The sequence below is a fragment of the Magnusiomyces paraingens genome (genome assembly GCF_902498895.1).
Source record: "Magnusiomyces paraingens strain CBS 517.90 genome assembly, contig: contig4, whole genome shotgun sequence".
Taxonomy (NCBI): Eukaryota; Fungi; Ascomycota; class Dipodascomycetes; order Dipodascales; family Dipodascaceae; genus Magnusiomyces; species Magnusiomyces paraingens.
In genome coordinates this window covers 134,197-147,634 of record NW_022474070.1, presented here as the reverse complement: position 1 = coordinate 147,634, position 13,438 = coordinate 134,197, and the positions used below count along the sequence as shown (strand labels likewise).

The window sequence follows — 13,438 nt, the reverse complement described above, 5'->3', positions numbered from 1 at the left end:
CCATCTTTTTCTCCATCTTCTTCTTCTTCTTCTTCTTCTTCTTCTTCTTCTTCTTCTTCAACCTCCTCAATCAACATCCTTCACATATGATGATGGGAAAGACCCCTTCATCCCATTCAACTCTCCTTCGGTCCACCCATCACCAGGATCATCCTGCGTCACTGCAATCTTATCACCTGCCCTAATCGTAATCTCTTCCTCATTCGTAGCATCATAATCATACTGCGCAATCACATACCTAATCTTCTTCCCACCACGCCTAGGCGCAACAGAAGGACCCTTCTTCTTCCCCCCTCCAAATGATCCACGCGCACTACTACTCACAGATTCTTCCCCAGTGCTAACAGAAACAATCGATGGGACTGGTAAAATGTTATTGTTCCCATTGTCATTGGAAATAATCTCACAATATGACGCTGGAATTAAACCTTCCTCACCATTAGTCTTGCGCCCAATTACCCACCCAGTCCCATCATCCTCCTCCACTACCATAAACTCTTCACCTTCAATAAGTGTCAACTCCCCACTCTGTTGTCCACTGTACCCATATAACATCCGCCCCGTAGTAGTTCCATATCCCCTTTTAAACCCTCCTCCAATACTAGTCGTTGGAGTACTAGGTATAGACCCATTAGTATTACCAACACTCTCTTGAGATGCTCCCGTAGGTGCCGTAGTAATACTTCCAGATCTCTTGCGAATGGTATTCTTAAAGGAAGACAAAAATCCTCCTCCAGCTCCTCCTCCTCCTCCTCCCTGGTGTCCAGAATGAATCGAAAGTGATCTCACAGACTGTAGCTCATGATCAATATCAACTGGATCTTGTACACTATGATGATGATGACCACTCGATCCTCCACCACCACTCAACAGCCCAAGTAACCCCTTTCTCTTCTTAGTCTCAGCCACTGGCGTTACTGAATTTAAATCCTTATCTCCAGCAGCAACCTCAATCGTCTCAATCTCAACTGCAACAATCGTCTTCGCAGTCTCATTGTATGTCACCGCTTGTAGTGCAGCAAGCGTTCGGCCTAACAACTCAATGTAACTCGCCTTGGAAATCTTGCCCGAGTCTAACTCAGAAACTGACCCGCGCCGTTGTTCCATGACCGCCCGATATGACTCAGCCCGTGACTCGCTGGTCCGCGAATGCTCAGCAAGCTTGTTTTGAGCATTCTCCAACCACCGTCTCAAATATTGCAACGACACATCATCAGTCGCAATCCCATCCTCATCGTGCCAAATCGGACTTTCCTGGAAATAAAAGTCAGTGGGCTCTGTCCACGACCCCAAGTTATGCTTCACAAACATGGCTGAATCTAACGCGGGGTTGTTTTGTGCAACACACCCAGCCATCCCATCTAAACACGTTACCGTCCGCTCACAGCAACCACGTTCCACCTGAATTGCTTGGTGCCAGAAATCATTCACCATCCGCACCCGCGCCTCGTTCAGGGCCTGCAAATGGTCCAACAACTCCGGTACGTCCTCATGGTAATACTTATCCTTGACCCGGTTCGCCACATTGATCTTAATAATGTACGTGTTCTTCTCATTGTTCATGTCCACCCCCTTCTCCACCATTCGCCGACTCGCCTTGTCCTTGGCCCGGTCATACGACTTGGACGCCTTCAGCCGTGCGCTCTCCATCGCCTCACATGCCCCGTCATATCCGGCCTTGGCCTTCTTCAGCTCGCTGTAAAACCCTTCTCGGTCCTCAATCAACTTGTCGTGGTAAGACGCATACCGCCTTCGAAGATCGTCAAACCGCGTCGCAATCCCATTAACCTGCTCCGCAATTTGCAAATTAAACTCGTTTGACATCCGCAGCCGCTCTTTCCCAATCTGCTCAGTTTGATTCAAAACTTCAGACCACGCGACTAGCGACGCGCTTTCCAATGACCCTGGGGTGATGACCGGTGTCTCACCAACACTCAACGCTGTAGACATCCGCGCCTTCTTGTCAAAGTACTTAGTGCTAAGTGCTGTTAACTTTGTAGCATATTCCTTTTCAATTACTGATCGTTCGTAGTAAAACGCTCGCACATCATCAAGCCATTTAATTCCCAAATTGATCTTTATTTTTTTAAAAAAAATTGTCAGAATAAGAAAAAATATATGCCCATATAATTATTTTTACACTTACCCATGCGTCAACTGGCTTATAAGCATCCTTGTTTAATCCTGTTAGCTTGTTTTTTTTTTTTTATAATTAAATAAAGTCATTTGTTTAATGCTTACTTTTAACTCATCGCCAAAACTGACAACAAGCGGTGCAGTTGTTCCCTCCTCAGCCATTCTTTTGTTGTACTAATTTATACTGGAGAGGAAAGCAGTTTCCAAGATAATTCAGATATTCAAGGCTCGTATAGTATGTTCTAACAAAACCCCTTAAATGTCTGGTGTGCAAAGTGAAAAAAAAAAAAAAAAAGGTGAAGTATCTCGGTGTATGTGATAATGATGATGATGATGACAATATATCTTTAAAAATAGCGGGGATAATTGGGGGTGGTGCAATGTAAAATTGTGTCTGTGAAAAACGAAAAATATAAAAAAAAAAAACAAAGGGCCAAGAAAAACGCAAAAATAAAAAAGTCGCACGCACATAGTGGCCACTTGGCGTGCAAACATACACACCACGGCGATAAGACCCATTGCAAAAAAAAAAAAAAAAGAATTTGAAAGAAAAAAAAAAGCAAAGTAAACCACAGAACACCGGCGTAAATATTAAACCCGGATACCCCACTTACTTTATCAGTTACCCGGGGCAAGTGTGTATAACTTATGGTAGCTAAATCAACTGTTTGTACTATTTTTTTTTTTAACACATTCCGGACCCCCAACAACAATAATAAACACACACACACTAACAGCTTAAAAATATTTTTTTTTTATTTTTATTCTTCATTCGATTGTTGCCACCTTTACACCTCTAACATCTTGCCCTAAACCACCAGCACTTCATTCTCACTAGTACTCGACTTATCTCGAATCATCCAACATCTAAAGCATAATGTCTGGTATGTCCTGTAGAACCTTGTAGTTCTATTTCTTGCTATTGCCTCTTATCTTAATTGCCCCGCAAAAGATCATTACTAACACGTTCACAATCATATATGTAGACTTTTCTTCTATCGCCGGTAAGTGTTTAATTTTAAGAAAAAAAAAAACAATAACGAATATCCATTCCGATGACAATTCCAACATATCCGATATGCAGCTTTTAATTTACAATTTCCAGCTAACTCAATGATTCCTTAACAGCACAATTTGTCACGTTCTACTACCAGAACTTTGATACCCAGAGATCCAACCTCGGCTCTCTTTACGTAAGTTTCCCTGATTTCTCAATCATCCATCATCCATCATGCTAACGCTCTTTAATTTCCTTTTATAGAGAGAGAACTCTATGCTGACCTTTGAGAGTTCTCAGCACCAAGGTATCGCTGGAATTGTTGGGAAGCTCACCTCCCTCCCCTTCCAGAAGGTTGCCCATGAAATTTCCACCATTGACGCCCAGCCTGCTTCTCCTAACGGTGACATTATTGTTCTTGTCACTGGTTCTCTTCTTGTTGACGACGAAAAGAACCCCTTGAAGTACACACAGGTCTTCCACCTTGTTCCTGAGAATGACAGCTACTTCGTCTTCAATGACATTTTTAAGATGGTCTATTAAAAAGTAGGACATTTTTTCTCCTGATATATGCTGATGATTTTTGATTGATTAGAAAACAAAAAAAAAAAAAAAAACTGAGAATTTATAAGAATCTAAATGAATTGATAACTTCTTCGCTAGGTTTTTTTCTTTTTCTTTTTTAAATGACATATATGGGTACCATAAAGGGTTTGACGATGATGTAAGGGTTGTAAATAAATACCCCCTTTTAAAACAAAATTTATGATGGCCACGATGACGGAGAGATACTTAAAGTATTTAGCATTATACCGTTTCTTGCCAATACTAATATTATCTAAAAATAAACTACCGATTTCCTGAACCATCTCCCAGTACTCAAAAACCTTGAAATTTCTTTCTCTCAAAAGACCGTTTTGGAGTGCCCGTGCACCACTTAATAGCAAGGCATTACTATTAAAATTTTTTTTTTTTAACGTTGCATATTGTTACATTACAACTATACTTCTTAGGCCTATCGTACTACTAATAGTTGTTTCTTTCAAGTTATGACTGCTGTGAACGTCTAATGGGGTCTTTTATGTTTCCTGCTGGGAACCTCGACCTGAATTTTTAATTTTTGACAGACATCAAAACCTTTTTTTTCTTTTGTAAAGTATCGGTCACTGGATTAGCACGAGTGCTCTTCATAACTGGCGTTACTATTGTTGTTCCATTTGATGTGCACACACTGAGTTGAAGCTTAACAGTCTTGTCTTGTAACATCAAAATGTGACAAAACCGTTCATGCTTACGTAACACTTTAAAATCCTTGTTGCACATCTTGTTTTGGGTGGTGCGGCTTTGCATTTGAAATATTTCTTTCACAGCCTTTCATTTTTCTTTTCTTCACTTGTATCGTTTTATGTTATTTTTGTAGAAAAAAACCTCAATTATAACCAATCTATTGTTTCACTGTTTTTTTTGAAATAAAATAAAAAAAAGTTTCTAATTAAAGAATAATATACAAAATAATCTAAGAAATGACTCCTGCACAAGTGTTACAGAAATGGGGAATCGCCGTTTGCACCAAAAGATGATGATGAACCAACATCTTGGACAAAACTCGACATGTTTTTCATCTTTTCTCTGACAAGCTTAGCTTGAGAAAAAAAAAACATAGATTGAATTTTTACTTTTTATTTAAATATAAACTAGATTCTGCTTAAAAGTTAAATCAAGAACCCTACTTTAATCCTAATTCATCAAAAAAAGAAAAAAAAAACATTTTATCTATTCTTTTTCTCTCGTTGATTTTCTTAAATCTTTTGCCAGCTTTCAAGCAACTTTATTAATATTCTAACATCCCTTTTTAATAATACACTCGTTCTTCATTATATTATAACAATTTAATCAATCATTGTACTTTCTTTCTTTTTTTTTTTTTTTTTAACAAAGTAAGTTATATCTCTATTCATCTAATTGATAAACTAACCACTCCATTTACTTACTTCCATAGTAATGAAAGTTCTCGTCTGTTGCACCATAGGTACCCTCATTATGGGTGGTGCGGCTCTGTCGCTGGCCTTACAGCCACTCTACACAAACACAACCCTTCCAGCCTTACCATCATCATCATCATCTTCTTCTCTCATTGAAGTGAGCCAGAGATCCATTGTTGACGACGCTTCCTCTGACCTCTCATACTCTTACCAAAGTACCTTGCTGGCAAGTGCTTTTACTGAGACTTCAAATACTTTATTATCAGAAGAATCTCTCATAAATGTTTCATATGTCGATACAAACACCCCCAACTTCTCTACAGACACTTCCACTCAAACCCAAGCTTCCCCAACCCTTTCAACTGAATCTGCAACCCCATGCATCTCAGTCGACCCATCCCAAGTCTCTACTAAAGGCTGCGGTGTTTCATGTCCTTCTGCACTCTATGCTGTAGCCATCAATGGCAATTCTTGCAGCAGCCTTTACATCAACTTCCAAAACACTCTCAACTACTGTCTCATGTGCGGTGCTGTTTATGCTAGCTACGCTTCTTTCATCGACTCCACAAGCCTTCAAAAATACATTGACTGTGGAATCCAGCCTTCCTCCTACTGCTCCCTCCCTTCCCCTTCATCAACAACTACATCACAGGGCTTGGCCGGATGGATTTTCAGAAAAAACGCTGATCTTGACGTAAACGAGCTCTTATCGGAGCCCTTTGAACCTCATTTGCTCAGTATTAGCAGCATTTCAACCTCTTCTTTTCATCCTACGATTTTACAAGGTCGTGCGGCTACTACTGTTTCTGCAACGGATGTCTCAGAAACTTGGGGCTCGAGTGCCACCTGCACTCCAACACATGTCTCCACGAGATCGGCAAGCATCTCATCACCATCAACTGCAACTTACTTTACCACTTTTCCAAACATGTGGTTGCCGTCAAGTGAGATCGGGGAACTTAAATCTGATAGTGGGCTTTATGTCCGACCATTGAGATTCGTACGAAGGACTTATACTAACATGTCTTTGGAGGCCAACGAGATTTCCGAATCAGATTCTGACTTAGAGTTTGTTGAACTATCTGAGCTTTCTGAGTCTTTCTCACATTTTTCTGAGTCGATTGGCTTTTCATCTGATTTGTCCTCCTTCTCCGACCCAGAGGTTTTTGTTGAGGCTACAGAGACTTTCACAGTTTCATGCTCTCTTTGCAAAACAACTACTGTGACCTTTTCGGGGTCCACTACCTACACAGTTTCTACTGGAACAACCACAACTACGGTTGTCGAACCTTGTCTGAGCACTTATACAGTCATTGAAACTCCGGTTTCGACGAACGGAGAAAGTATTATTTTTTCTACCACCACTTTAGGAAGCACTCTGTCGACCTCTGCTGAACCGCTTTTAGAGTCAAGCTCCCAATTAACTGACTATGATTCTTTTTTAGAGTCTTTAGAGACCTCACAGTTTTCAGAGACTTTGGAGTCGTTTTTACAACATTCTGGGTCCTTTTCTTTGATCAACAATGAATTGACTTTTGAGTCTTCATTTGATTCTTTATCTGAATCTATTTTGGAATCAAATGATCTTTCAATTGTGTATTCTTCTTCTTCTTTTTCATCTATAGAATCTTCAGAGTCTTCAGAGTCTTCAGAATCTTCAGAGTTTTCAGAGTCTTCAGAGTCTCTAGAGTCGTCAGGTTTCTCTGCTTTTGTGACTGGCTCAGACTTTTCTACTTTATTCATCGATTCTATTGAATCTGTTTCTTCAATTAACCCCACAGATTCTTCAGAGTCTAATTTCATCTACTCGTTACCATCCGACTCTTTAGAAACTTCTGAATACCATTCTTCAATTTCTTTGTCTGCTACAGATGAACTAGTCAACATTTTTGTTCAATCTTGTTTAGAATGCAGAACATCCACTTTCACTTCTACGAGCTCCACTACAAAAACCGTCACCACAGGGACTACAACCATCACAGTTACTGAACCTTGTGAAATTACTTTTACAGTAATAGAGACTCCTGTAACTACTAGCGGAACTAGCACACTGTTTTTCACAACTACATTGGAAACTTCTTCTTCTTTCTCTGAATCTTTAACCGAGTTTTCGAGTAAATCTTCTTTCTGGTCTTCTTTAGGGCTCTTGACAGAGTTTTTATCTAAGTCCTCATCCGAACTTTCTACTGAGTTTTCAGCAGATTCTTTAGCAGATTCTTCCTCAGAATCATTGGAAGGGATTACAGTTGACTCTTCAAAGTCTTTAGAGTCTGCTCTTGTACCAACTGAATCTGTTACCAAAATTTCAGAAACTCTCTTTGGGTCTTTTTCTAGTCATTCTCTTGAACCTCTAACCGAGTCTACTGAATTTCCTTCCGAGATTTCTTTGGAATCAAAGTCAACTGAGTCAACTGAGTCTAATGAGTCTACTGAGTCAACTGAGTCTACTGAGTCTACTGAGTCTACTGAGTCTACAAAATATACAGAGATTTTATCAGAATTTTTATATGAATCTTCAAAATCTTTAGAATCTTTTTCAGAGTTTTCAGACAGCTCTACAAACTTTTTTGAGTCTGGAAAGATTTCTGCAGAATCTTTTTCTTTAATTGAATATTCTGTCGAGTCTTCTGTCGAGTCTTCTGTCGAGTCTTCTGTCGAGTCTTCTGTCGAGTCTTCTGTCGAGTCTTCTGTCGAGTCTTCTGTCGAGTCTTCTGTCAAGTCTTCTGTCGAGTCTTCTGTCGAGTCTTCTGTCGAGTCTTCTGTCGAATCTTCTGTCGAATCTTCAGTTGAGTCATTAAGTACTTTTTCAACTACTCAATTTCCCCTCAACTTGTTTGCAGTTTTAAAAGTCAGTCCGGCTTGCTCAGCTTGCAAAACAACAACTGTTACTTCTTCTGGTTCCACCACTAAAACCGTCACCACAGGCACGACAACAATTACCATTGTTGAACCATGTGAAAACACATTCACGGTCGTTGAGACCCCAGTAACCACAAGTGGATCTAGCACTATATTTCAAACAAGTACTTTGTCTACTTTTATTGAGGTTTTTTCGGGGGATTTTTCCATTGATTCTTTTGCTGGAGAATCTACACTACCGTATTTATACTCTTCGCATGAAGCTTCCTCTTCATTTTCTACATACATTTTGGATTCTTCGGATTCCACGGAAGCCACCACCACTTCCTTCTATTTTCCCGATTCTTTTGAGGTTTCTTCTTCATACACTACCGAATCCTCTTTGGTGCTTGCTTCCTTATCTGACTTTCCTGAATCATTTCCCACCACAGAATTTACTAATTCGGCAGATATTAGTTTCTCATCTGAGACCATCAACACTTCTGCTTCGGTTCCAACAGAGTCTAATGCATTTGGCGAGACCAGTGTATCGATTTCCAGCACCAGTTCGGATGATTTAGTTGTTTCCTTTTTTGACTACAGCACTCAAACCTCACCCGATTTTTTCATTCAAACTGTTGAAGTAACTGAATTTTGCACCGTCTGCAAAACACACATTGTCACCTCTTCCGGGTCAACAACTTATACTATCACAACTGATACTTCTACCACGACTATTATTGAACCGTGCGAAAGCACCTTTACTGTCGTTGAGACCCCTATTGGTACAAGCGGAACCAGTACAATTTTTTCAACACGAACCCTGTCAACTGAGCCTACGTCAAGCGCATTTTTTGGAACAGTTGCGTCTATTGGATCTGCTTCCATCAAACTTTCTGAATCTTCAAATGCTTATTCTTCATCCAGTTCTCTTGCGTCTTTCACACCTTCATCTGTTGGATCATCTGCATCTATTAAATTAAATTCGTTACCTCCTGCGTCTGTTGTAAACCCCACGAACACGTCTCCTGCATCTACCAAAACCGTGGAGTTTTTCCCTTCTTCAAGCACTTGGACAGGCTCCTGGGAAAGTACCAAGACTGTCATATCTACGATCTTAGTTACAAGCGGTACCAACTCTGCGACTTCAACGTCGACGATCCTCGTTACCTTAACCACCCCGGTGCCTTATTCTCTCTTGCAGGAGTCAGCTGGTTGCACTAAGTGCAAGACAAGTGTTATTAGTACGACTGGGATCACGACTTTTACTAAAACTTCCGGCACATTCACACTCACCGTTACTGAGTCATGTGAGAGTGAATTGACGATAGTTGAAACCCCGGTTTCGGTTAGTGGAACAAGTACGATTTTTTCCACCTTTACATACTCAGCGCCTATTCATGAGAGCACCGGCACCGGCACCAGCACCGGCACCGGCACCGGCACCAGCACCAGCACTACCACAGCCCCTGAGTCTTTGACGTTGTGCACTGCTTGTTCAACAAAAGTTGTGACTACTACTAGTTTAACAACTTATACTAGTACGAGTGGGACCACTACTGTGACTGTAACTGAGCCATGTGAAGAAATTTTGACAATTGTCGAGACACCGGTTTACACTAGTAGTGGTAGCACTATTTTCTCTACCACTACGGTTTCTTCGATTCAAGCGGCCAAGATATCCAGTCTGGCGAATCCCAATAGCGTATTCTCAACGACTACCCCGCTCTCTACTCCGGTTACGAGTATAACCACTGGTGTGGTTCTGACTAGTGAGACATGCATATCTTGCTCAACCGAGCAAAAGCCAAATTTGTCTAGCAAGAGTGAAGTCACTGAGACAGTCACTGAGACCTGCAGCAGTTGCTTGACGCGCTTTGTGACAGTTTCAAGCACTACAACGTATATCACGACGAGCGGGACGCATACAGTGACGGTGACGGAGCCTTGTGAGAGCGTGTTCACTGTTGTTGAGACACCTGTTACTAGCAGTGAACGGACCAGTATTTTAACACGAACTATTTTGTCATCATCGGCAATAATACCAATCTTGCCAACAACAGCAACTCATGCAATTACCAGATCGGTCAGTGTGCTGGGCAGCGCAAGCGCTTCGTTGTCTAAACTGGAGTCTGAGATTGTTAGCTCACATTCCACATCCGGGCCTGGAGATTCTGTGCATTTTACAGAGACAAAGATAAAGCAGACGGAGACGGAGACGTTTAAGGAATGTAAGGAATGCTTGACAGGAGTGATGACAACTACTGGGGTAACAACCTACACCAAAACACGCGGGACAGAGACAATAACAGTAACTGAGCCATGTTCTGGAGTTGTGACAGTAGTAAGCGTACCGATTTTGTCGAGTGGCTCGAAGGTATATTCGATCTCGACGCTGGTGTCTGTTTCAAGCGTAGGGGCTTCGCTGTACCCTTCAACATTGTCGGAGTTGCGCCCGACAGCAGTCTCATCTTTATTCTCTTCAACGGCGAGCCAAACGTGCACGACGTGCACCCATGTGACGGTACCCAGCTCTTCAGGGGTTTCTGCAACAGCACATGAAACTTTAACGGTGACGAAGCCCACGACCACTCACACGGTGACTGTGACCAGGTGGAGCAACAGTAATGCATCGGAGAAGTCAGAAAGTGACAGCAGTAGTTTTGACTGGGCGGTGTTGACAACAAGTGTAACTAAACATTGCGCGGAGTGTATTACGAGCCGCATGACGGTATCTAGTTTTAAGATGTTTACAAGCACGAGCGGGTCTCAGACTTTAACCATCACCACGCCCAGCGAGGTGGTTTTGACGGTTGTTAGCACACCAATTACTGGGAATCCCACGGCTACGACTACAGTCACGTCTAGTTTTGGTAGTTCCACTTCAGCCACTACCACTACCTCGAGCAGCTCTTTCACAATTACATTATCATCATTCTCTTGGACTTCACCAATTATCATTTCTTCTACATCCACCAGGTCTTCACCTCTGTCCTCAGCACATTCGGCCATTGTCTCCACCCAGGTTCCTACAGTCACAGAGAGTTGCACGGGGTGCATTTCCAGCCATGTGACGGGGTCGAGTTTTTCCACTTTGACAATGACGAGTGGGTCACAAGATTTGACACTTTTTAACCCTAGTGAGAGTGTGTGGACGGAGGTTAGTATTCCAGTTAATCATTCTTTTTCTTCTAAAGGTGTTACAATTTACTCAGTGACGACTGAAGACCATTCTGAGAAGTTTTCTTCTTCTATACCCATACTGCCATCATCTTCCAATGGACAATCGACTAGACCCTTTACTATTTATTCCGCAATCACAAATTCTGAAAGTTCTTCTTTTGTTGTTTCCACTGTGACTGAGCATTGCACGGCTTGTATAACAAGCCTTGCGACAGTATCTAGCTGTTTTTCTACACTTACAACAACCAGTGGATCCAAGACCGCGATAATTACTGAACCCTGCGAAAGTGTTTTGACTGTGGTTAATACACCTATTACTTCCAATGACTACACTACTGTTTATTCAGCAATTACAGTTTCTGCAAGCAGCTCCTTGCCCAGAGAATCAAAAAGTTTGTCGACTTCAGTTTCAACTTCTAATACTATTGATGGCAAGCATAGTAGTCCAATTACTGAGAGCAGTGCATCTAGTATTTCTATGGGCTCTTCATTTTCCCGCAGTCACTCAACTTTCATTGAAAGTTCTTCTTTTGTTTTCGTTGTCTCCACAACATCCACGCCAGTAATAACAATAAGTCTAGTCTCCACAGATGATTGCACGGCTTGCAGCCATGTGACGACATCTGTGTCGAGCTCTTCTATCAAATTTACAACAACAACATCAACAACAACCAGCGGATCCCAGACTGAGACAATTGCCCAGCCCAGTAAAACTTCAACGACGTTGGGGTTGACGGTAGACAGCACTGCAGCAGTTTCAAGTAAATATAGCAATACTGTTTACTCGGCAACCGAAAGTTCTTTGACAGAGTTCTCGAGCCTCTTTTCATTGTCATCATTGTCTCCTTCCAAGCCACTTAGTTTTCCAGTTAGCGGTATTGTTAATCATTCTACCGAAATTTCAGTTTCCACGGTGACAGCTAAGTGCACAGATTGCAATTCTGTAATTGAGACAACGACAGCGACTTTGATGAGAAAAGAGTCGAGTTTATCTACCATCATTACGAAAACAGCAACAGCAACTATGACGACGACGACGATAAGTAGCTTCAAGAGTGAAAGAATCAGCACCCCTATAGAAACTGGATGGAATATTTTCAATGATAATGGAAGCAGTAGCAGTAGCAGTAGCAGTAGCAGTAGCAGCAGCAACAAACACTCGTGTACGAGCTGTGATATAAGTCTTGTGACAGGATCTAGTTCTTTATTGGGATCTGAGCAACCAAGTAAGACTATTACTAGTCTTTCTAGTACGGGTTTGACAGTTGCAAATACTCCAAGTATTACAATTACTACTACTAGCAGTAGCAGTAGCAGTTTAGACCTTTCTCATTTATCATTAATCACTGGGACGAGTAGTTTGACTTCTTTGAGTAGCATTGATAACATTATCAGCACAACGTTATCGCTGGAGGGTTTTTCAAGTCAAGTTGATAGCGGGCCTTCTTCATCGGTACCTGTTTTAGTTGAACAAACTAATGGAGCTAATTCTATGGTTGTTAAAGGCGGGGGTATTGGTAAAGTTTTAATTTATAGTACTGGAGTCATTTTCTATGTGGTTATTGGCCTTTTTTAAAAAAAAAAAAAATGATGACGAAATTAACAGATAAAAAAAATTTTTTTTTTTTTGATAAAATGAACAATACGGGTATTGCGATGAAAAAAAAATAAAAAAAAATAAATGGATAATTTGGTATATATAATAATGGAAAAAAAAGTTTAGTAATAAGAAGATAATAATAATATTGATTTTGAATTGATTTTGATTATTGGCTGTAGATGATGTTATTTTTTATTTTTTTTAAAAAAGGAATTAAAAGAAAATTGTGGCCTGGTTTTTTTTTTTTTTTTTTATTTTTTTTTATTTTATTTTTATATTATAAAAAAAAAAAAATTATATTATTTTGTATAGTTAAGGAGATTTTTTTTTTATTTACAAGGCACTTGATCGGTGGATCTATAGGACCCCTTTGTTAAATCCAAATGGAGATTTAAAAAAAAAAAAATCAAAGATGAAAAAGGATTTTTAGATAGATATATATATATAAAACAATCAAGGATATATAAATAAAGGAGATCTAAAAGAATACTCAAATTTATTTACATGGAAATGATTTTTTTTTTAACTCAATGTGGGATTTTTTTTTTATATTTAACATGAATTATTGTGAACTTTACCTTTTATTATTTTTTTTAGAAAAAAAAAAGATGAAGAAGAAAAAGAAGAAGAAGAAGAAGAAGACATTACGGTTAATAAGTGAGACATGGAGATATGCGGGCCGCAGGTTTTCAGGGGGGAGAG

General features: G+C 40.3%; 3 protein-coding genes across 3 annotated transcripts; 2 read left to right on the top strand and 1 right to left on the bottom strand.

Moving 5' to 3' along the window:
- Window positions 1-66: 66 nt before the first annotated feature.
- SAPINGB_P004834 (uncharacterized protein) lies at window positions 67-2,298 on the bottom strand (the record flags this gene model as incomplete). The annotated part of the gene is made up of 3 exons (XM_031999549.1): window positions 67-2,076; window positions 2,147-2,161; window positions 2,242-2,298. The coding sequence occupies 3 exons, from the start codon at window positions 2,296-2,298 to the stop codon at window positions 67-69; spliced, it is 2,082 nt and encodes a 693-aa protein (XP_031855440.1).
- Window positions 2,299-3,013: 715 nt separating this feature from the next.
- Window positions 3,014-3,676, top strand: SAPINGB_P004833 (uncharacterized protein; the record flags this gene model as incomplete). The annotated part of the gene is made up of 4 exons (XM_031999548.1): window positions 3,014-3,020; window positions 3,123-3,140; window positions 3,265-3,329; window positions 3,398-3,676. 4 exons carry the CDS (start codon window positions 3,014-3,016, stop codon window positions 3,674-3,676), a joined length of 369 nt encoding a protein of 122 aa, XP_031855439.1.
- A 1,458-nt stretch (window positions 3,677-5,134) lies between these two features.
- On the top strand, window positions 5,135-12,712 carry SAPINGB_P004832 (uncharacterized protein; the record flags this gene model as incomplete). Its single annotated transcript, XM_031999547.1, has 1 exon — window positions 5,135-12,712. The coding sequence occupies one exon, from the start codon at window positions 5,135-5,137 to the stop codon at window positions 12,710-12,712; it is 7,578 nt and encodes a 2,525-aa protein (XP_031855438.1).
- Between the last annotated feature and the right edge of the window lie 726 nt (window positions 12,713-13,438).